At 40.1% G+C, this 22,724-nt stretch overlaps 2 protein-coding genes across 9 annotated transcripts in view; one reads left to right on the plus strand and one right to left on the minus strand.

The window, feature by feature from the left end:
* Positions 1-15,334, minus strand: part of KRIT1 (KRIT1 ankyrin repeat containing) — a 36,281-nt gene extending 20,947 nt beyond the window's left edge. Inside the window, exons 1-5 of one of the 5 annotated variants that reach the window (XM_066239802.1) lie at positions 14,940-15,077; positions 8,346-8,470; positions 4,989-5,148; positions 1,250-1,306; positions 58-187 (exon numbers count right to left, since the gene is read on the minus strand). In XM_066239802.1, coding sequence (XP_066095899.1) covers positions 58-187; positions 1,250-1,306; positions 4,989-5,148; positions 8,346-8,447 — 449 coding nt within the window. In that variant the 5' untranslated portion in view covers positions 8,448-8,470; positions 14,940-15,077. Of the gene's footprint in view, positions 1-57; positions 188-1,249; positions 1,343-4,988; positions 5,149-8,345; positions 8,472-14,939; positions 15,078-15,222 lie in introns of those variants that run through there. The other 4 variants (XM_066239801.1, XM_066239800.1, XM_066239799.1 and 1 more) reach the window with 4 other exon arrangements.
* A 504-nt stretch (positions 15,335-15,838) lies between these two features.
* Positions 15,839-22,724, plus strand: part of ANKIB1 (ankyrin repeat and IBR domain containing 1) — a 183,382-nt gene continuing 176,496 nt past the window's right edge. For 2 of the 4 annotated variants that reach the window (XM_066239793.1, XM_066239797.1), the window contains exon 1: positions 15,839-15,978. The gene's annotated coding sequence lies outside the window, so the exon portion shown is untranslated. Of the gene's footprint in view, positions 15,979-16,138; positions 16,324-22,724 lie in introns of all 4 variants that reach the window. The other 2 variants (XM_066239794.1, XM_066239798.1) reach the window with 2 other exon arrangements.

A 22,724-nucleotide genomic window follows, 5' to 3' on the forward strand; every position in this document is an offset into this window, starting at 1 on the left:
TTGTACTATTAACATGTATTTGATTTATTAAAAAGTATTTTTAATGGTGGTTCTTACTTATCCAAGGCTATTAACATCCTTGCTGTAAGAGTAGCAAAGTGAGTGCTGGATTCACTACAGACTCTCATAATATCCTGTAAGCAGTAAAAAATTGGGCATCCTGGAATATATGTGTATTTAGTATTATCTGGAAAAGAAAAATAAAGAATTATGACACCATGTAAAAGGTTTAGAACTACATATTTTTTATTTAAAAGAATATAGTATGTTTAATAAAATTGTTAAGTATAACATAAACATTTAGATTTGGAATTAGAAGACCTGGATTCAAGTGATGGCCAGCTCTGTTAACTTAGCCACTTGGGTGAATGCAGTATTTAGAATCTTGGGAGAACTAAAGGAATTATCTCCTCTTTCTCCTTCTCAACAATGTTATAAAAACTCTGATTAATAAAATTTCCAACACCATTTAAAATACTGACCTTTTTAACTTACGTATGGCTGGGAGAAAAGTACATCTGGAATGCTAGATCTGGCTAATAAAATACATGTAAGTTCTATGTAGCAGCAAGCTAATGGGATGTCCACAGTGGGTCATTAATACAGAATTAGTATTATTGCTACCTTACATGAGGCTAGTACTCTACAGGTTCCAAAGTGATTTTCACATCTAATACCTCACTGAATTCACCCAACACAATGGATCAGATACATATGCTACAAATAAACAGCTGAGGCTTAAAGAGGTGATCTGCACAGGGCCACAACATAGTGGGCTGTGAGGTCTGCACTGAAACTCATTATTTTTTCTATTATTTTAGATGTCAAAGGCTCAAATCCATTTTTCATATTAAATTTAAGTTCTTTAAATATTGCCACTGCTGTTGGGCAGAGTGTTTTAGAACTATTAATGACACTGTCTTGTTCCAAATACAAGATAGGTGCTGATCATAATCCCTTAATTTTCCAAAATACTTAAAGATCTATTTCTATTTTAGCTATAGCATATGTTCTGAAAAATCCCTTGGTATAAATCTGACAACTTGTAGTTTCAATTATGACTTTCCTCCTCACATCTTTATTCTATATTTAAAAACAGAAGCAAAAACATTCAGAAGCTTGAATATTACAATTAACATGTATTTTACAACAATATTATAGTAGTAACTATAATTCCTAAATTCCTCAATAGATTTTAATATAGCATCTGAGGCACAAAAAGATTCATAAGATAAAACTTGAACTTTACCTTTGACAACTGATGGAACAATAAATAATGCTGCTTCTCTGCCCATCTTCTCTCCATCTAGAGGAAATTTCTTAAGTAGTACCACTCGTTTTCCTAATCATTTTTAAAAGTCAGTAAAGATAAAAATAATGGGCTTTAAAATTTTATATATATATTTACTTTGAGAATTAGAATTTTAAAAAAAGGCAGTAAGAGAAATTAAAACATAAAAACAGCCAGTTTTATTATATGCCCTAATAAAAACTGGTAATTCTGATAATATCCATTTTGTGGACAGTAGTCATGGTCCTGGTCTTGTCTCTGTAGAAGAGAAGCTAGCTTACAATGCATAGGAAGAAAAGCTGTCTTGCTAAGGACTAACAGAGCAGCTGAACAGCAAGGCACGGTGCAGGCATATACTTCCTCACTTAGAGGGGATGTAGATGGTACAAATTTTACTATAGTCTAAGCTGGCTAAGCAGGGTGGTACATATAAATTGCAAAATCTTAAAGTTTAGCCCCTCTTTACTTAATCTTCAACCTCTGCCTTCAATTTCAGATTTTTATTAAAATCTGATTGGCCTACAAATTATTGTTTTCAATTGAAACCAATATTCTTAGTCGGTTTTTCCTGATTGGCCACAATGAGGACACAAATAATAACCTACAGGCTTTGTACTCTAAAACCTCGTATCTTCTAGATATCTTTGCCGTAATTTTTATCAACCCTTCCAATCTCCCCATGCCAAAAAATAGAACCCCTTGCCTGACACTGTATGGATGCCTTCTGTGACTAGATAGATAATCTAAGAATTCAAGCAGCTTCATTTACTCACAAAAGACTGCAGTCAGTATTTGTGATTATTATGGCTCATTATTAATGTATCACCCAAACAATTATTTCACAAAATGGATTCTTGTACAAAATATAAATTTTAGATAAGACTAACATTCTAATAAACTTCAGAGGCAATATTTCATTTGCCCAGCTAGAGGCCTTGTCCTACTTAATCTTTCCTGCCTTGCTGCTTCCCCAAAACCAGTTCTGCTCCATTGTTTGATTGCCTGTTTTGCAAATAATAGCTGTAACTATGAGATCTGTTGTGCAGAAAAAAATAAAATTGACTACAAGTTGGGAAATGAAAGTTCTAGCCTTAACCCCCACCCCACTAATTAGAATACTATTTAAGCAGGTGACAACCTATGTCTACATTTTATAGATATGAAAATGATCATTTTCACAGGACCAATTTAACAATTTCATGAATAAATAAGTATGGTAGTGTTTTGTAAATTAGACATAGTATTGCATAAAAGGAAAGGCATAACTACTGCTATTATAAAATCACTGTGATTTTTATGTTTAAAAAAGGGAGCATATTAACCTATATATAAAACTATTTCCTACATTTAGAAAAACTCAATTGACTATGAGAGTCAGGATATGGTATGGGTCATTAATATAACTATTTAGTTAAGTAAAACCTTTGTATTTTAATTTCTTTTAAGAGCTACCTGAAAAAAAAATACTAGCATGTTTTACCAAGTCTACAGGCCTAATTGTGCTGGACACGTTGCAGGGTACTTGTCTACTCATAACTTCTTTTCGAGAAATTATCCAGGCCTCTGGGCCAGGGGACATTTTTGTTAATACTGACACCACGTCCATCACTTCTTTTGGTTGAATGGACTGACTGGTAGGTTTGGCTAATTTATAGCAAATTATGGCTTGTCTATCTCAATTTAAATATGTGATTTGGGTAATTGGACCTTTGTTTCAGGAATTTGATCTCAGGATAGATCCTAATAACTATAACAATTAGCAACAATGAAACAAATCTAAACGAAAATACAAGAGAAGTCCAAGACTGTGGTAAAAAAGACTGACAAGGCCCTGGCCGGTTGGCTCAGCGGTAGAGCATCCGCCTAGTGTGCAGAGGACCCGGTTTCGATTCCTGGCCAGGGCACACAGGAGAAGCGCCCATTTGATTCTCCACCCCTCCGCCGCGCCTTCCTCTCTGTCTCTCTCTTCCCCTCCCGCAGCCAAGGCTCCATTGGAGCAAAGATGGCCCGGGCGCTGGGGATGGCTCTGTGGCCTCTGCCTCAGGCGCTAGAGTGGCTCTGGTCGCAACATGGCGACGCCCAGGATGGGCAAAGCATCGCCCCTTGGTGGGCAGAGCGTCGCCCCATGGTGGGCGTGCCCGGTGGATCCCGGTGGGGCGCATGCGGGAGTCTGACTGTCTCTCCCTGTTTCCAGCTTCAGAAAAATGCAAAAAAAAAAAAAAAAGACTGACAAGTCTGTGGCACTCAGAGACAGCCTTTGGCATGCCTTCATCACCCACAAGGATAATCCCCTTTACAGCTAAGACCAAGCTCTAGATCATTTTATTAAAGAGTCAATCTGATAGAGAAAGGAAATGCTCTTTGTGGGACTCAGAATATATATCAAAGATCTGTAAACTTATGCACATACTTTAATCTTGTGTTACAATGCTCAGAAGGAAGGGAGAACAAATATCCAAAATAACTCATCAATCAAACTACAGGACTCAGCTTTATCTCTGCAACAAAAACAGTGTGTACTGAAACAGATGAGTTAGGCAACTACTCTCTATAAAGATGAATATAAAGAAAAAACACTGAGGAAGCTTTAAAGAGATGCTTTACCTCACTAACAACTGTTTCAACTGCTGTTTGACTGGAATTAGCTTTAACTTTTTAATTATAATGTCTGAACCTTAGACACAGTTTATAATTTCTGTAACTGCTAACTGCTATCTGCTTCTTGTGAGGTAACGGCTTGAAAAAAATTGATCATTAATTTTTAATAACTTTTACAGGCTATATATTACCTAACATTTTAAATGGGGCCTCAATCTTTCACGGTTAATACATCTGTAATTCTGTTTAGCTCTTTAAAAAAGGTTTTCTTCTTGTGACAGATTGAGAAGGAAACCTCTTGGTAACTTATAGGACACTCTCTGATCCATGAATCTTAACTTTTACTTAGTTATGAAGAGAGCTTTACAGTTTTCTCTGTCCTGGAGTAGAAAAATAAAAATAGCAGTTCAAAGAGACATAGGAAACTACACTTCAGCAAAAGTCGTTTGTATGTTCTTAAGTTTCATGCCACCCGAGTTTTCCCGTCTCTACTGAACAAATCATCAACAGTGACTTACTTAAATTTTTCAATTAAAAAAAATAAAAGATTACTTTTTCTTTTTTCAGGTTACTTCATCTGCGGGTTTGGCTTGTACCTTAAAATTTTTTTGAGTATTTTTCAAGTTCTTTAATTGGAAAGGAACTTTTTTTTTTGTATTTTTCTGAAGTGAGAAGCAGGGAGGCAGAGAGACAGATTCCCGTATGCGCCCGACCAGATCCACCCGGCATGCCCACTAGGGAGTGATGCTCTGCCCATCTGGGGTGTTGCTCCGTTGCAACTGGAGCCATTCTAGCACCTGAGGCGGAGGGCATGGAGCCATCTCAGCACCTGGAGCCAACTTTGCTTCAATGGAGCCTTGGATGCGGGAGGGGAAGAGAGAGATAAAAGGAGAGGGGGAAGGGTAGAGAAGCAGATGGGTGCTTCTCCTGTGTGCTCTGGCCGGGAATCAAACCAGGGACTTTTACACGCCTGGCTGACACTCTACCACTTAGCCAACAGGCCAGGGCTAAAATTATTTTAATATATTTCATAAAAGATTTTCTCCACAAGCATTTAAAGCAACTCTGTTTAAAAAAAAAGAAAAAAAGAGTTTCCTACCTCTGATACCCTGGTTTGCAGGAGAAATTGGTTTCGTGGTTTCTACTACATAATCCAATATGCCTTGTGTTATTTCACTGTTGCCTTGAAGTTTTGTTGCCAACAAAACTTTCTTTCTCTTTTTTTTCTGTCCTTCAATGGGAACTTCATGCAATAAAATCTTAGATAAGAAAAATAATATTAAGAGAAAGTTAAATCAAATTTTTCTGCCCTAGAATATAATAAGCCAGCAGGTTTTTTTAAAAATTTTTTGACAGAGACAGAAAGTCAGAGAAAGGGACAGATAGGGAAGATAGACAGGAGGGAGAGAGATGAGAAGCATCAATTCTTCGATGTGGCATCTTAGTTGTTCATTGATTGCTTTCTCCTATGTGCCTTGAAGGGGCAGGGAGCTACAGCAGAGCAAGTGACTCCTTGCTCAAGCTAGCGACCTTGGGCTCAAGCCAGCGACCTTGGGCTCAAGCCAGCAGCCCATGCTCAAGGCGGCACCTTGGTGTTTCGAACCTGGGTCCTCTGCATCCCAGTCCAATGCTCTATTCACTGTGCCACCACCTGGTCAGGCACCAGCAGTCTTTCTTAACCCTAGCCGCATATTGGAACAATCTGGGAGATTTTTAAAACAACATCACTGCTCAGCTTCACCTCAGACCTATTAAATCAGTGTTTAGGATGGGATCCTGGTGCTGGACCTCTTCAAGTTCCCCAAGTGTTCAAACAGTGCAGCCAGGACTGAGAACCAGAGCAGCAGCCTCCTGGGAACCTCTGCAATAGTCTTTAATATCATTCATATAACTAAACCTAAAAAGGTAATTTAAGCAAAATGCTACAGAAATTAGCTGGAGTTAAGTTAAATTACAAATATTTTATGATGTTTGGAATATGTTGCATAGAAAAAAATGACAATTTTATTTTGTTTTCCTTCCCACTCCAATTACATTTACTAATATATGTAATATGTATAATTGAAGACTATAGAAAAGTAACAATCTCCTAAAACTTAAAGGTAAAAGGATATTTTTTAGCAAACTATTAAAAGTAGTTCTTTGAAAAAATAACCAAAAACAATGTAAATTTTACTTTTAAATAAGCTGACTTTTGCCATTTAAATTTTTTTTTTTTTTTTCTCCTGAAGCTGGAAACAGGGAGAGACAGTCAGACAGACTCCTGCATGCGCCCGACCGGGATCTACCCGGCACGCCCACCAGGGGGCGATGCTCTGCCCCTCCGGGGGGTCGCTCTGCCGCGACCAGAGCCACTCCAGCGCCTGGGGCAGAGGCCAAGGAGCCATCCCCAGCGCCCGGGCCATCCCCGCTCCAATGGAGCCTTGGCTGCGGGAGGGGAAGAGAGAGACAGAGAGGAAGGAAGGGGGGGAGTGGAGAAGCAAATGGGCGCTTCCCCGCTTCTTCGATTTCGAAGCCGGGAATCGAACCAGGCTTCCCCGCACGCCAGGCCGACACTCTACCACTGAGCCAACGGGCCAGGGCCGCCATTTTTAAAAATTTTGGAAAGCCATTCCATAAGTTGTATTAAAAATTAAATGTGTAAATTAAAAGGAAAACCCAAACAAGTACTTTTAACATCTAATAATTTACATATATCAGTGAATAGAAAATGGTCAAAAGGGCCTGTCCAGGCAGCATGGATAGAGTGTCAGCCTGTGATGCAGAAGATCCAGGTTTGAAACCCCAAGGTCGCCAGCTTGAGCATGGGGTCACTGACTTTAGTGTGGGATCATAAGCATGACCCCATGGTTGCTAGCTTGAGCCCAAAGGTAGCTGGCTTGAGCAAGGGGTCACTGGGTCAGCTGGAGAGCCCCCCCAACCCCGTCAAGGCACACATGAGAAAACAATCAATGAACAACTGAAGTGCCACAACAAAGAATTGATGTTTTTCATCTCTCTCCCTTCCTGCCCGTCTGTCTGTATCTGTTTCCTTTTCTGAAAAAAAAATAAAGAAAATGAAGTGGTACCTTGACACACGAGTTTAATTCATTTCATAGCAGAGCTCGTGACTCAATTTGCTTGTGCGTGAAATCAAATTTCCCCATGTAAATTAATGGGAATGCAATTAATCCATTCCAGCCCCCAAAAACCATACAAATTTTTTGTTTTATATGCTTTTAAGTAAGAAAATGTACTTTATAAATAACAAATACATATATATATATTTATATATATACACACACACATAATAAGAGAGAATGTACAGAAATAAACTGGTTTATAGAGTATTTATCTTCAAGGTCAGGGAAAATGCTGGTGGAGGGGGAGGAGACTGGCAGAGGAGGTTTTCATAATCTCTACACACTTAACTCTACATTTAATTTAAAAAAGTAACTTAATTTCTATTTTTTTACTTTGCTTAATCATCATTATTTGGCTTCCTTCTCCTTTGCTCTTTTCAAAACGTTTTGGTGTGAAAACCCCTCCTCCAGCAACATTAGCATAACAATGTTTCTTCCCAAGCAGGAAGGTAATTAGCAATTTCACAGACAGCTGCTTAGTGCCATTTTTAACAATAAAAGTGAGCAAACCCAGAAAATACAAATTTTACAAACTCATTTGCCCAATAATCATCATTTTCTTCACTGAATTTTGGCTTTTTTGCCATACTTTCCTCACTTTGACTTAGAGGCCATTTCAACAAAAATCTTTCCATGGAAGTTTGTTTCTTCTTCCCTTTCAGAATGTTCGGCAGGCCATCTATTAGAGGGTGGCGGAAGCTCGTGATTCAAATATCCGCTCCTGACTTAAAGCAAAAAATCTCATAAGTGGCTACTCATCTCTCAAATTGCTCATGATTTAAAGTGCTCGTGTGTCAAGGTACCACTGTGGTCAAAACGTATACAGCAGAAAAAGAGATCTAGGATTGTCAATTCTAGCTTATCAAGATCTAGGTTGCCAACAAGAATTTACAGGATGCCTGCCAGGTGGTGGCGCAGTGGATAGAGCGACGGACTGGGATGTGGAGGACCCAGGTTCAAGACTCCGAGGTCACCAGCTTGAGCACAGCTCATCTGGTTTGAGCAAAAGCCCACCAGCTTGGGCCCAAGGTCACTGGCTCAAGCACGGGGTCATTCAGTCTGCTGAAGGCCCACAGTCAAGGCACATATGAGAAAGCAATCAATGAACAACTAAGGTATCGCAACGCGCAACGAAAAACTGATGATTTGATGCTTCTCATCTCTCCGTTCCTGTCTGTCTGTCCCTGTCTATCCCTCTCTCTGACTCTCCCTGTCTCTGTTAAAAAAAAAAAAAAAAGAATTTACAGGATATGGTAAGACTACACATAAATAAAAATAATAATGCAGAATGACATTCAGTGATAGCATATCAAATGTTAGTAAATTGTTCTTACTTCATATGACTTAGCTTTGTATTCCCGGGAATTTAGACTGGCAGTATTCTTTGGACGAATAACAGCAACATATGCATCTTCTATGTTTTCTGGATTTCCCATTGCTTTATCAAAGACAGAAATACCTTAAAAGATTAAAGGACACATAATCACTTTATACACAACTAAATAAGATGTTGATTTTTCTTAGAACATATATGCTTAGGTAGGCAGAGATGATTGATTATATCTTACCATTTAACTATTCAATACCTAGTTTATAATTTAAGATTTCCTTGTAGCCCTTTTTCCTTTTCTGTTAAAAGTAACACAAATTTAATAGGAATACCGCTTTTTAGAAGCTTTAACTGCATAACAGTCTGTCTTTTGTATATAAAAGTGACACAATTATAAAAATGTCTTATAAATACTAAACAAATATTGTCTTGTAATAGTGATTCATAATATTAAACAATTATTTTCTACAAATTACACAAGTAAATACTTTGTTAATAGTTTGAAAGCTGGAACTAGGTTGCTGCTATTAACATTTTCTTCAGAATCTGTAGAAAGAACTTTGATATGGATATTTGTATGACTTTATAATTTCTTTTGGAGGTACTTATCACAGTAAAAAACAATTGGTCAGTCGATAAAAGCTTTCTGACAGAGACAAAGACGTAAGCATATTTTCCACTTTCATTATCGAGTCCCTAGATAATACAAATTTTTTCCTTCAAATACATATGTATACATATAGCTGTGCACTTTTCTCTCCGGACTAATTTTAAATCTCTATTGTTATTTCCAAGGAGTAAATGAATTTCAAGCACTCTCTTGGTTGTTCAATAGTTCTATTTCATTAAATGCTATTATTGTTTTTCATGGCTAGATCAAAATGTATCTCTTTGTATTGTACTGAATATATTTTATTTATCATTTTTGTTTTTTAAGCTTTCTCTCATTGACATGCCAGCAAATTTCTAAAAGAGCATCAAATTTAACAAAAAAAAAAGAGCACCAAATTAGAAGTTTTCTGGTCGTGCTGAGACAAACCTTCTTCAATTTTTTTAAAGTACATTAAGCATTACAATGATCTGTTCATATTTAATGATTCTTTATTGCTTCAACTCTCATAGAAAAAAGCCATCTTTTTTTTTTTTTTAAGATTTCATTTATTTTAGAGAGGAGAGAGAGGGAGAGGGCGGGGAAGGAGCAGGAATCATCAACTCCTGTAACTGTCTTGACCAGACAAGCCCAAGGTTTTGAACTGGCAACCTCAGTGTTCCAGGTTGAGGCTTTATCCACAGAACCACCATAGGTTATGCCTTCATTTTCAAGATAGGTTTCTGAATGTCATTTGAGAGGAGATAGAGGAATTTAGATTTTGTATTCTCTTTTTTTTTTAACAGAGACAGAGAGTGAGTCAGAGAGGGATAGACAGGGACAGACAGGAACTGAGAGAGATGAGAAGCATCAATCATTAGTTTTTCATTGCGCGTTGCAACGCCTTAGTTGTTCATTGATTGCTTTCTCATATGTGCCTTGACCGTGGGCCTTCAGTAGACTGAGTAACCCCTTGCTGGAGCCAGCGACCTTGGGTTCACGCTGGTGGGCTTTTTGCTCAAACCAGATGAGCCCGCGCTCAAGCTGGTGACCTCGGGGTCTCGAACCTGGGTCTTCCGCATCCCAGTCCGATGCTCTATCCACTGCGCCACCGCCTGGTCAGGCAGATTCTGTATTCTCAACTGAAATTAAGACAGTCACTTTGGAACCTTTAATTCATCTCCCTATATAACAACAAAAAAGTCTTATAATTGGAAAATTTCTTTCAAAAAATTCTTTTATAATTCAGTGGCTTTTATCATTTTTTTTAGACATTTAAAAAAAATTTTTTTTATTTATTCATTTTTTTAGAGAGGAGAGGGAGAGACAGAGAGAGAGGAGAGACAGAGAGAGAAGGGGGAAGGAGCTGGAAGCATCAACTCCCATATGTGCCTTGACCAGGCAAGCCCAGGGTTTCGAACCGGCGACCTCAGCATTTCCAGGTTGATGCTTTATCCACTGCGCCACCACAGGTCAGGCAGCTTTTATCATTTTAAATAAACATTAGTCTAAGATTAAAACAACCATTAAAATTATTGCACAAAAATTTAAGATTTGGCCCTGGCCGGTTGGCTCAGCGGTAGAGCGTCGGCCTGGTGTGCTGGGGAGCCGGGTTCAATTCCCCGCCAGGGCACACAGGAGAAGCGCCCATTTGCTTCTCCACCCCCCCTCCTCCTTCCTCTCTGTCTCTCTCTTCCCCTCCTGCAGCCAAGGCTCCATTGGAGCAAAGATGGCCCGGGCGCTGGGGATGGCTCCTTGGCCTCTGCCCCAGGCGCTAGAGTGGCTCTGGTCGTGGCAGAGCAACACCCCGGAGGGGCAGAGCATCACCCCCTGGTGGGCAGAGCATCGCCCCTGGTGGGCGTGCCGGGTGGATCCCGGTCGGGCACATGCGGGAGTCTGTCTGTCTGTCTCTCCCCGTTTCCAGCTTCAGAAAAATACAAAAAAAAAAAATTTAAGATTTAAATAATCTTAATTTTTATTTTATATTATAAAAATTTTCACTTATTTAGATTCAATGAAACTACATATATTTCACCAGAAAAACAACAGTAAAACATTAGGATTGCAATATTCATTTTGAAGATGTATCATTGATTCTCACTGTGTATCTCACAGAATTTTTTTAGTTTTCCATAAGATCACTCTTTTTTTTTTTTTTTTTTCATTTTTCTGAAGCTGGAAACAGGGAGAGACAGTCAGACTCCCGCATGCGCCCGACCGGGGATCCACCCGGCACGCCCACCATGGGGCGATGCTCTGCCCATCCTGGGCGTCGCCATGTTGCGACCAGAGCCACTCTAGTGCCTGAGGCTGAGGCCACAGAGCCATCCCCAGCGCCCGGGCCACCTTTGCTCCAATGGAGCCTTGGCTGCCAGAGGGGAAGAGAGAGACAGAGAGGAAGGAGGGGGGGTGGAGAAGCAAATGGGCGCTTCTCCTGTGTGCCCTGGCCGGGAATCGAACCCGGGTCCTCTGCACACTAGGCCGACGCTCTACCGCTGAGCCAACCAGCCAGGGAAGATCACTCTTAAAACCTACCTCATGCAACAGAGCTTCCTATACTATGTGAAAAAGATGTTTCTTTTCTTCTCAGAATTTTATTAAGCAATTACTTTTCACTTTGATTAATGATTTCATAATCTCACAAATTACAAAATGTATGGATGCCTCTTTGAAGACTACAAGCCCCGAAAATAAAATCATTATATTGTAAATACATTATATAACATATAAAGCACAATTACTGAAACCTTTTTGTTTTTCTTCCTATTAAGCATATAAAAGAGAACACAAGTAAATTCTTAGTTATCTAAACACAATTTAAAGCAAATCAACTCCTGTGCTGATCAACTCATATTTAAAAAAACAAACAAACAAAAAACCCAGCCCTGGCTGGGTGGCTCAGTAGATAAAGCATGACCAGCTCACCAGAGGTTGCAGGTTGTGTGCGCACCCCCTCGGGGCACATACAAGAAGCAATCCAGAACACAGGTAAATGGAACTAGGTGAAACAATGAGTTGATGCTTCTTTCTTTCTCTCCCCCTTCCTCTCTCTCTCTCAAAAATCAATGGAAAATATTTTTAAAATAAAATGTTAAGAACCTATAAGCAAATTGCTTTATCAATGCTCATCATTTCTCTAAAAGATAGATATAAAAAACATAAACATATGGGTTACAGTATTTTGTTTTTACATCATTTAATGTTAATATACCACCAAGAGACTCTAAAAATTAGTTTTCAAGAAATATTCATACTTCCAGTGATATGAAAAAAGAAACAAAGGCTTAATTTAGGAAAAGAATAAAAGCTACTAATATATGAAGACAAAACTGCTAAGGCAGAAAATACATGCGAAGAGACTGGAAGAGCAACTCTTAGCTAAAAATAATAAAGGTATAACTAAAGTTTGCAATATACTTAAACTGCATTTTAAATAAGGATTCAAGTTACTCACTATAGGAAATATGGCATTTTTTAATATGGTTCATTCTATTCTGGAAAATGCTTAGGCATAAATGATGACTTGCTGCTTAAGTTACAAAGCTTTACAAATATGTAAAGTGGTTCTCAGTTGGTGAACCACTCACCAATGCCCTCCCATCAACATCCACTATGGGGAGAGCAGCATGCCTCCTAGCTCAAAGAGCTGTCATCCAAAAAGTGCCTAACTGGGATCATTTGAAAATACATAGAAGCATTTCTGGCTGTCATTATGACTGGGGTAGGAATGCCATTTATTCCCCATGGGGCACTTGTTAATATCTCTTTGGTATGCTAAACAGTCCTGTTTAACAAAATGCCAATGCCTTTAATAAGAAAATATCTACTATATAGAGTACAGATGTACAAACCTAAAAAAACTTTTACAATGGAAGAGAAGATTCAGTATAATATCAGGATCATAAAGTTATATCAGAAGTTCAAGTGGTGGTGGCACAGTGGATAGAGCATCGACCTGGGATGCTGAGGTCCCAGGTTTCAAACACTGAGGTCACCAGCGTGGGGTCACTGGCTGTTTAGAACCCCAGGGCCCCCCTCAAGGCACGTATGAGAAGCAATCAAAGACCAACTAAAGTGCTGTGACTACAATTTGATGCTTGTCATATCTTTCCCTTTCTATCTCTCTAAAAAAAAAAAAAAGTTGACGTCAACAGGATTGATTAACTGGTTTGCAAAGTACATGCTAATAGAAATTACCAACAATCAAAAATATCTTTATAAATAATTATAATAATAAAGTGTTATCTTAGGGCTTTGTAAGATGTTCTTGAGACAAAAAAAAAAAAAAACCCATCCTCCACCCTTGAGCAATGTTTCTCAACCTTTTAAAACCCATGTCATCTTTAAATAACCAAAACAACCCAAAAAAACCTGACCACAGCTGAAAACTCAATAACATGCTTTTTATTTTTATCCTGACCAGCCAAAATTACTTTCAAGTCTTTAAGTTTTTATTGCTTTCACTTTCTATATATAACATTTAATAGGCTTTAAAATATAAATAATACTGATGATGCTTATGTGCTAGACACTGTGCTAAGTGTTTTCAATAAATTAATTCATTTATTCTCCCTCAAACCTAATGATGTAGGATATATTGCTATCCCTGTTTTACAGAAGAAAATGTGGGTAGAAAGGCTAAGTTCCTTGTCCCTTCCAGACCTTTCATTCTCCTGAAACAAATCCACTATTTTTAAAGCAGGGGTCCCCAAACTATGGCCCTGCAAGCCGCATGCGGCCCCCTGAAGCCATTTATCCACCGCCCCCCACTTCCGGAAGGGGTACCTCTTTCATTGGTGGTCAGTGAGAGGAGCATAGTTCCCATTGAAATACTGGTCAGTTTGTTGATTTAAATTTACTTGTTCTTTATTTTAAATATTGTATTTGTTCCCATTTTGTTTTTTTACTTTAAAATAAGATGTGTGCAGTGTGCATAGGGATTTGTTCATAGTTTTTTCTATAGTCCAGCCCTCCAACAGTCTGAGGGACAGTGAACTGGTCCCCTGTGTAAAAAGTTTGGGGACCCCTGTTTTAAAGCATTATAACAAAGAGAAGAGATGGAAACTAAGTATCAGTAAGAATTCTCTCCCCTACAGGGATTTTTCTTACCATAAAAACCTCATTCTTTTGCTACTTAAAATGGTTTAGGGCAATAAAAAGAGAGGAAGTAATAATAAAGCAGAATAGAAAATACTTATTAGTGCTGCTTCCACCTCAGCTTGCTTTCAACCAATTCTACCAGTCGTCACTAATCAGGAACAAGCATCACCAATAAATTTTAAACTATGTTAATGACATTCTACTCTGCAATTTAAGATATTTAATAATCTTCAAATAGCTTTTGAAGGCAATTAAACTATATTTGGCTAACAAAAAAGGGACTAAATAATTGGAATCGGGAACCAAGTGAATTCCTACAGTAAACACCAAGTACATCTACTGAGGTTATTTGGAGAAGCATGATTTCATCTCTAGAATATATATTAGGTGTTACTGTAGTTCTATAACCCAATTCCAAAAGGGAACCAACTAATGCATTAACATGGAGTTACAAGAAAAAGATCATGGGATGAATTATTTTATATTGCTATGAAAATATTTTTGAGTTTTTGACAATTCTCCCAAAAAAGCTGAGGACAGCAAAGCACTTAAAAGACGAGAAGAAGGGAGAAACTGGGAAGACAGACAAGCTCTCCAAGAGTGAGATAGGAAAGGAAGTGAGATCCTGCGTCGGGTCGGCTAGATCAAAGACTTCTGGTGAAGCTTAGAGCAACATAGAGAAAAAGGAAAGGAAGAAAGCCAATAGCCTTAATAGATGGAGGTGCGCTGGAATGACGCGCTGTGAATCATTTTCCCTGAAATGACAAAAATAAACACTGTGCCCTGGAGGCTGTTCCTCCCCCACGCCTCTTACGTCCACTCCCGGGGACGGACGTGCACGCCTCTTGGCTCCAAGAGCTGCTACCCAAAAAGTGGCTCTGGCTTCTTCGTAAGAAATAAACTCCTTGCCTGGAGAAACTAGATGCGGAGACAGTCCAGCCTCCCACTTCTGTTTTCTCGCTGGAATCTGGATCTTGCTGCTCCTCGTCTCACCCGCGTGGGCGGCCGAGCACCTCCCAGGCCGCTACATTCAAGTCACTGAGTGGGACAGTCACCTGGGGGCTGGGGACCGTCACCGCCTTCTCACTCCTCCTACCCTTCTTTTTCCCAGCGGCCGGGCCCAACTTCCTGTGACAGGAAAACCCTCGGTCACCACCCGAAGGGGCCGGACGTGTTCTGTCGCGTTCCCTACCCCGCGCCTCGAGACCTGGGGTATCTGGACTCGCAGAACCTCTTGCCCACGGGCGGGTTATTGTTCTTCCGAGTCTTCGCACCTCAGCTTCACATCCCCCTCCTCCTCTCCCGAAACTACAGGATTCCAGATCTGTAACGGCCTTAGCGTCCCATCCCGCCGCCACCGGAGAGAGAAAACCGCTTCCGGGTTCACACCCCTAGCAGCCTCGCGGTTGGCGGCGGAAGAGCTTCCGGGTCGGCTCCGAGCTGCTGCCGTTCCTGCCGCTTCTCGCTGGGGTTGCGCGCTGTCTGGGGCTGCAGGCTGCTGGCTCCGGGACTGGGGCGCCGGGGGCGGGCGCGCCTGCGGCTGAGCGGGAGGCGGGCGACGGGGACTGTGCGCGCGCTCGCGCGCGAGGCTGGAGCATGAGCCGGACTTGCCCGTGAGGCGGCGGCGAGAGCCACCGCCCCCTCCTCCCCTCCCCCGAGGGAAACGGCGCGGCGGCCGGAGAGGGATGGGGGGCGCCCGCCGACTCTGAGCTTCGCCGCGGGCGCCGCCGGTCACGCAGTGCTCCCGCGGCTCTGCCGTGCGCACTCTCGTCCCCGCAGCCTCCGCCCCGCGGGCGCACCCGGGCCGGCGAGGAGGGGGCGCCCGCCCGGGTGGGTGGGGCGGGGAGGGTGCCCGAGGTCACCCGCTGCGCGGGAGAGGCAGGGGCCCGCCGAGAACCGCAGAGCTGCGGGGTCCAGCCGACCGTTACCCTCAGCCCGGGAAGTAACCGTAAGTCTCAGCTTCGCGGTACGGGTCTGTTTGAGGCTGTCTCAACCCATTTGGGGCTCCGAATTCAGCACTGCTAGTTCACGCCCTCCTGGTCTCCTGCAAATATGCCTCCCTGCTCTTATGGAGGATTGTCTGTCTGTCTGTCCCCATTCCTTTACAGGCAGTGTCCTCTATCTGCCCCGTGGGCTTTTCTCCCAGAGAATTTGCAAGCCTCCGGATCTCCGTGGCGCGTCCCATCTTCCTCATTCTGGATGCATCTCCTTGTCACTGTCCTCAAAGGATCTGTGCCTCCCATTTTTCTTCCTGGACCCCAGACCTTACAGCGTCCCCCGCCCATCCTTTGAGGTGTGAAAAGCCATGGGATCTCGAGGGCTGTAGTCTGGAGCGGACCGATGAAAGGGCTGTGATGGGTGGGGATAGGTGCGGATGTCTCTCGTGAACCTTTAATTTTGCAGCTTCTGACACCAAAACAAAAGAATGGGCCTCTCCCCTGGACCTTCATTCCTCTCCCTTCCTAACTGTGCATAAGCTGTTGTCTGTACGTTTCTTGCGTGAGTCGCAGGAAACTGAAACTATATCTGTAATTAAGCATATCCAGAGGAGGTTTTGAGAATGAGTCTCGCAAGCTGTTCACACGGAATAGCATATTAAACAATCTCTATTTAAATGAAGACCCGTTCCATAAGAGCTTCAGTAGTAGTAGATCTGAGAAATGTTAGTGAAAACAAAAGTTTGATGTTTCAAATGTTTTTTGGTTTTACATTTAGTTCTTAATTTACAAAGTGTGTGTGTGAGGTGAAAATCTTTGTCTTGGAAGATTTTGTTTTGTTTAGTGCTTAAAAAAATCCTATGCAGTGATTTTTAAAGATTGTATCAGATTATATCTGTTATTATTTTAAATCTTCAATTCCAGAGAGAGACTTTTTTTTTTAACTCATTTGGATCAACTACCTACAGATTAAATTGCTTAGTGCTGTGACCTTCATTCTTTTTTAATTTTTAAAAAAATTAACTGTATTTCCACGTTTTGGACTAGGTGTATTTTTCTCATTAAAATTTGGTTTGCTTTTTAAATTGCCACTGCAGAAATTAGATTTTAAAGTAATTTTAATGATGTCATTGATTGGCCAATAGCTCTTATGTGCCTTTATTCATTTGATATTATTCAAGGCACTATAGGAAGCAAATGATAATTTAAGAATAATTTTACTTTATTTATTTTGTTTAATTTTATTCAGAAAATTAACAGGGTGACATTGATTAATAAGAGTACATAGGTTTCAGGTAAACATTTTTATAGCATTTGAACTGTTGATTATATTGTATACACACCACCCAAAGTCAGATCCTTTTCCGTCACCTTATATTGTCTCTAGAATAATTTTACTTAAAATATTGCAAGTTCTTGAATAAAGAGGGACAAGTATACAATGACAGAAAAGGATTTGACTTTGGGTGATGGGCACACAATGCAATTAACAATTTACATCGTTTGTGGAAACCTACCATGTTTCTCCATGTGTAAGACAATCTCATGTATAAGATACACCTTGATTTTGGGGCCCAAAATTTGAAAAAAAATGTATTACATAAAGTTATTGAATTCAAGTTTTATTCATCATAAAATTCATACAATTCCTCATCACTGTCAAAACTTCCATCCATTAGCTTGTCCTCATCTATGTCTGATAACAAATCACTGTCTTCAACAATGAGTGCAAAAACAAGCGCAAAAAAGCAGGAAATGCAAGTTTAAAAATCTACAATCACTGTATAAGACGCAGCCAGTTTTTAGACCCCAAATTTTTCAGGGGAAGAATGTATCTTATACATGGGGAAATACTGTATGTTGATTAATGTCACTATTAAATTTAATTTTTTAAAAAATGCAAGTTATTCTATAAACTGTTCTGTAATACTATTAGCTTTGTTTTGTTTTTTGGAAAACATTGTCACTTTGTTAAAGGTAGATGTGTTTAATGGTTTTTTTCTTTGTTTGTTTACTTTCAAAACCTCCAAGAAGTTGACTTGGAACTGTTATTTGATTTTTAACTTCATACTGTTCACAGATTTCAGTTTGAAGTAGGCTCAGGTGTAGCTCCGGTTGTCTCTGGAAATGTCCTTTACTGACTACTTTCAGAAACCAAGCACTGTATGGAGATGAGTGTATTACTAAGCGTGCTTTTGTAAAATTGATCAGTTTCCAGATAAGAAGGGTACAGTGCTGTAGTGATGTGATGGGCGATAAGTTGGAAAGGTTTTTAAAAATCTCCACTGATCCCTGTTATTCTTGGAGGTAGCATATGGAAGATAGGACTGTATTTTCATATTATACTTTTTCTCTTGCCCACTGCACTGAGATTTTTGAGTCTTCAACAGAAAGCATTTCCAAAACCAAGCAGACTATGCCTAAGTGTGGGCTCTAACAGGTGGCTGCTGAGATGGGGAGAGTTTTGTTAGGTTCTCTTTTGTACTTCTAGAGCACTTCCCATTTTATTTTTTAAAATTTATTTTAGAGAGGAGAGAGAGTGAGAGAGAAAGGGGGGAGGAGCAGGAAGCATCAACTCCCATACGTGCCTTGACCAGACAAGTGCAGGGTTTTGAGCCGGCTACCTCATGTTCCAGGTCAGTGCTTTATCCACTGCACCACCGCAGGTCAGGTCTTGCCCATGTTGGAGAGAGTTGTCTTCTTTCCTCTTCCTTTTCTGCGGTGTGCACTTGAACTTGTGAAAGTGAAATACATGTGTTTTCAACTTACTTGTTGGTAAAAGTTTAAGCTAATTTTCATGTGTAAATAGATGGGAGAACTATGAATTAAATTGATCTTATTCTCTTTGAGTGGAAGTTAGAAAAGCTTCCTTAAGTGCTTTGGGTACTTTTTCACCTTTGAGAATGAAAACATTTTTTAGATAAAATTTTTAAATGATTTTCTATTAGACTTTATTTGGACACATTTACCAAAACAGATTTGAGAGTAGCTCAGTCATTATTAAAAAGAACAGTCTGAGATGAGGTTTTTTTCCTCTCCTTCCTGAGATGAATTTTATGCCTAGTTCTAAAAATGCTTAGGTATTTTATTTCTCGAAGTGACTTGCTAATGGCATAATTTTTGGATTCAGTTTATTTTTCAGACAACCTCAGACTACCTCTTTTTTTTTTCTTTTCCAGATAACTTATGTTCATACTCACTTCGTTTTACTGAACTGCTATTGAATACCTACTATGTTTGTCAGACACTGTGTTAGATTCTGGGACTAAGAGGATAAATAAGTTAAGGTTGCTTTCCTCATTGAATTTGCCAAGTCTAGATAATCAACACTGATACTATCCATCTGTCTTAACAGATTTCTTTACTAGGTTATTTAAGTCACTTGAGCAAGGGGTCACTGTATTTCAGGGTTGTTTCACATCTTTTCTATAAGAACAAACACAATAAATGCTATTTATTGAGTGCTTAATTCTTGTTAGCCAACATGCTAAGTGCTTCTTATATATTTATTGTACATTATCTCATTTAATTTTTAGGACAGTCCTAAGAAGTATTTATCTCCATTTAAAATCCATACGATTCTGGTTTAACATGCTACAAAAGATTTGACCTTATGAAGAACTATAATCTAGTTATAACCATTTTAAATTCCCTAATAATGCTTTAAATTGAAGAATTCTAATTTCATAAAGTATTAGTAACTTTTTTCCTTCTTATTTTAAACGAGAGAGACAGACAGGGATAGACAGGAAGGGAGATGAGAAACATCAACTTGTTGCGGCCTTTTATTTTTATTTATTCGGCCTTTTATTTTTATTTATTCATTTTAGAGAGGAGAGAGAGTAAGAGAGAGAGAAAGAGAGAAAGAGAGAAAGGGGGGAGGAGCAGGAAGCATTAACTCCCATATGTGCCTTGACCAGACAAGTGCAGGATTTTGAACCAGCGACCTCAGCATTCCAGGTCGACGCTTTATCCACTGTGCCACCACAGGTCAGGCAAGTTGAGGCACTTTAGTTGCTCATTGATTGCTTCCCCACATGTGCCTTGACCCGGGAGCTTCAGCTGAGCCAGTGACCCCTTGCTCAAGCCAGATGACCCTGCGCTCAAGCCAGTGACCACCGGGTTTCAAACCTGGGTCTTTGGTGTCCCAGGTCGAGGCTGTAGCCACTGCACCACCGCCTGCTCAAGCAGTACCTATTGTTTTCTAAAACAGATGAACTGTTATCAAAGGTAATTTTCAGTTGTTTGAACCTTTGAAAAGACAATTCTGTAGTTTATCATTGTTAACTGTAACAGCCCTTCAGGCATGTATAACTTTTTTTTTTTTTAATTCTTTATTGATTTTTAGAGGAGGGGAGAGAGAGCAAGGGGGTGGGGAGGAGCAGAAAGCATCAACTCTTTTTTTTTTTTTTTTTAATTCATTTTTAGAGAGGAGAGAGACAGACAGACAGAGAGAAGGGGGGAGGAGCTGGAAGCACCAACTCCCCTATGTGCCTTGACCAGGCAAGCCCAGTGTTTTGAACCGGCGACCTCAGCATTTCCAGGTCGATACTTTTATCCACTGCGCCACCACAGGTCAGGCTATAACTTCTTTTTGTTAGTTCAACAATGGTACCCTGGGCCTATAAAATGTATTAATAAAAAATGTGTGTATTCTCCTGGAAGGACAAAGTGTTGAGGTATATGAAGTTATTCACCTTTAAATTTTTTGTTTGTTTGTTTTTTGTATTTTTCTGAAGTTGGAAACGGGGAGGCAGTCAGACAGACTCTGCATGTGCCCGACCGGGATCCACCTGGCACGCCCACCAGGGGGCGATGCTCTGCCATCTGGGGCATTGCTGTGTTGCAACCAGAGCCATTCTAGCACCTGAGGCAGAGGCCACAGAGCCATCGTCAGGGCCCGGGCCATCTTTGCTCCAATGGAGACTCGGCTGCGGGAGGGGAAGAGACAGAGAGGAAGGAGAGGGGGAGGATGGAGAAGCAGATGGGCGCTTCTCCTGTGTGCCCTGACCGGGAATCGAACCTGGGACTCCTGCACGCCAGGCCGACACTACCACTGAGCGAACCGGCCAGTGCTTTTTTTTTTTTTTTTAACCTTTAAATTTTTTTGAGTTCAGCCCTGGCTGGTTGGCTCATTGGTACAGCGTCGGCCTGGCATGCAGGAGTCCCAGGTTCGATTGCGGTCGGGGCACACAGGAGAAGCGCCCATCTGCTTCTCCACCCTTCCCCCTCTCCTTCCTCTCTGTCTCTTCCCCTCCCGCAGCCGAGTCTCCATTGGAGCAAAGATGGCCCGGGCCCTGACGATGGCTCCGTGGCCTCTGCCTCAGGTGCTAGAATGGCTCTGGTTGCAATAGAGCGATGCCCTAAATGGGCAGAGCATCGCCCCCTGATGGGCATGCCAGTTGGATCCCCGTAGGGCATATGTGGGAGTCTGTTTGACTGCCTCCCTGTTTCCAACTTCAGAAAAATACAAAAAAACCCAAAAAACCATGTATAAATTTTTTTTTGAGTTCAGTTTTGACAACACTCTAAATGCCTTGGACAGTTTTGGTTTCTGTAATGACAATGTATTCCTTCTGGTTTAAAGATTATCTTACCCTTCTACTAATAGAATATGTACTTTATCAGCAATTCAATATGGTTTAATCGATCATTTTCAGAGCCTCTCACATTTTTTAAAAAACATGGTCTTCAATTTTCAATCCTTTTTATCGAAAGCCTCATTTATATTTTAAATTTTTTATTTTATTATTTATTTTTTTGGCCAAAAACTGTCAACAGCTTGCCATTCTTTAGGCTAAGACCTTTTGCTACTGGTTATATGTTCTTCTGATTTTAGGGCAGAAAATAATTATTCTCTATAATTTACTAAGAAAGGTAATTCTTGATATTTTTCTATGCTCAGTCTGATATATATTTTACTTGACATAGACAGTTTCTCCCTTTCATTGTAGCAGATTCTTTGATAATCAGGTCACTGTATTTTCTGATTGGAACAAAATTGGGTGTAGAATTCCTGTTCAAGGACAGAACAATAATTAAAGTATAAATGTGTTAAGTGTTGGGACCACAAAGATGAATAAGTCAAGATTCCTTTTCTCATTGAACTGTAAAATGCCTATTTAAAGTTCAGGAAGAAAAAGAAGGTTCTTTTGAAAATATTGAGATATTCTTCTCCAAATAGGCATAAAACCATTACTCTCCTTGTTAATGTATCTCCTCAGGATTTTAAGGATGGTATGTAAATAAATATATGAAGCCAGGGTTTTCATTCTGTGTCCTGGCATCAGATAATAAATGATTATCATTTGCTCTAGCAGTAGATGTTCTATATTACATATTTATTTCTAATTTTAAAATTATTTTGAAGTAATGTCAAACTTACAGAAAAGGTGCCAGAACAGTACAAAGTACTCCCTCACTCAGATTCCACCACTGTTAATTTTTAACTGCATTTCTTCTGTCACTTGCCTTCTCTCTCTTTCTGTCTGCATACATAGATTACATATGTGTGTGTCAATACATACCTGTTCTCATAGTTTTGGGTTTTTTTAAGATTTTTATTAATTGATTTTAGAGAGAAGGAGAGGAAAGGAGCAGGAAGCTTAAACTCATAGTAATTGCTTCTTATATGTGCCTTGACTGAGCAAGCCCAGGGCTTCGAACTGGCGACTTCAGCATTCCAGGTCATTCCTTTATTTTTTTTTATTTGTATTTTTTTTGTATTTTTCTGAAGCTGGAAATGGGGAGAAACAGT

This window comes from Saccopteryx bilineata, chromosome 7 (genome assembly GCF_036850765.1).
Source record: "Saccopteryx bilineata isolate mSacBil1 chromosome 7, mSacBil1_pri_phased_curated, whole genome shotgun sequence".
NCBI lineage: Eukaryota > Metazoa > Chordata > Mammalia > Chiroptera > Emballonuridae > Saccopteryx > Saccopteryx bilineata.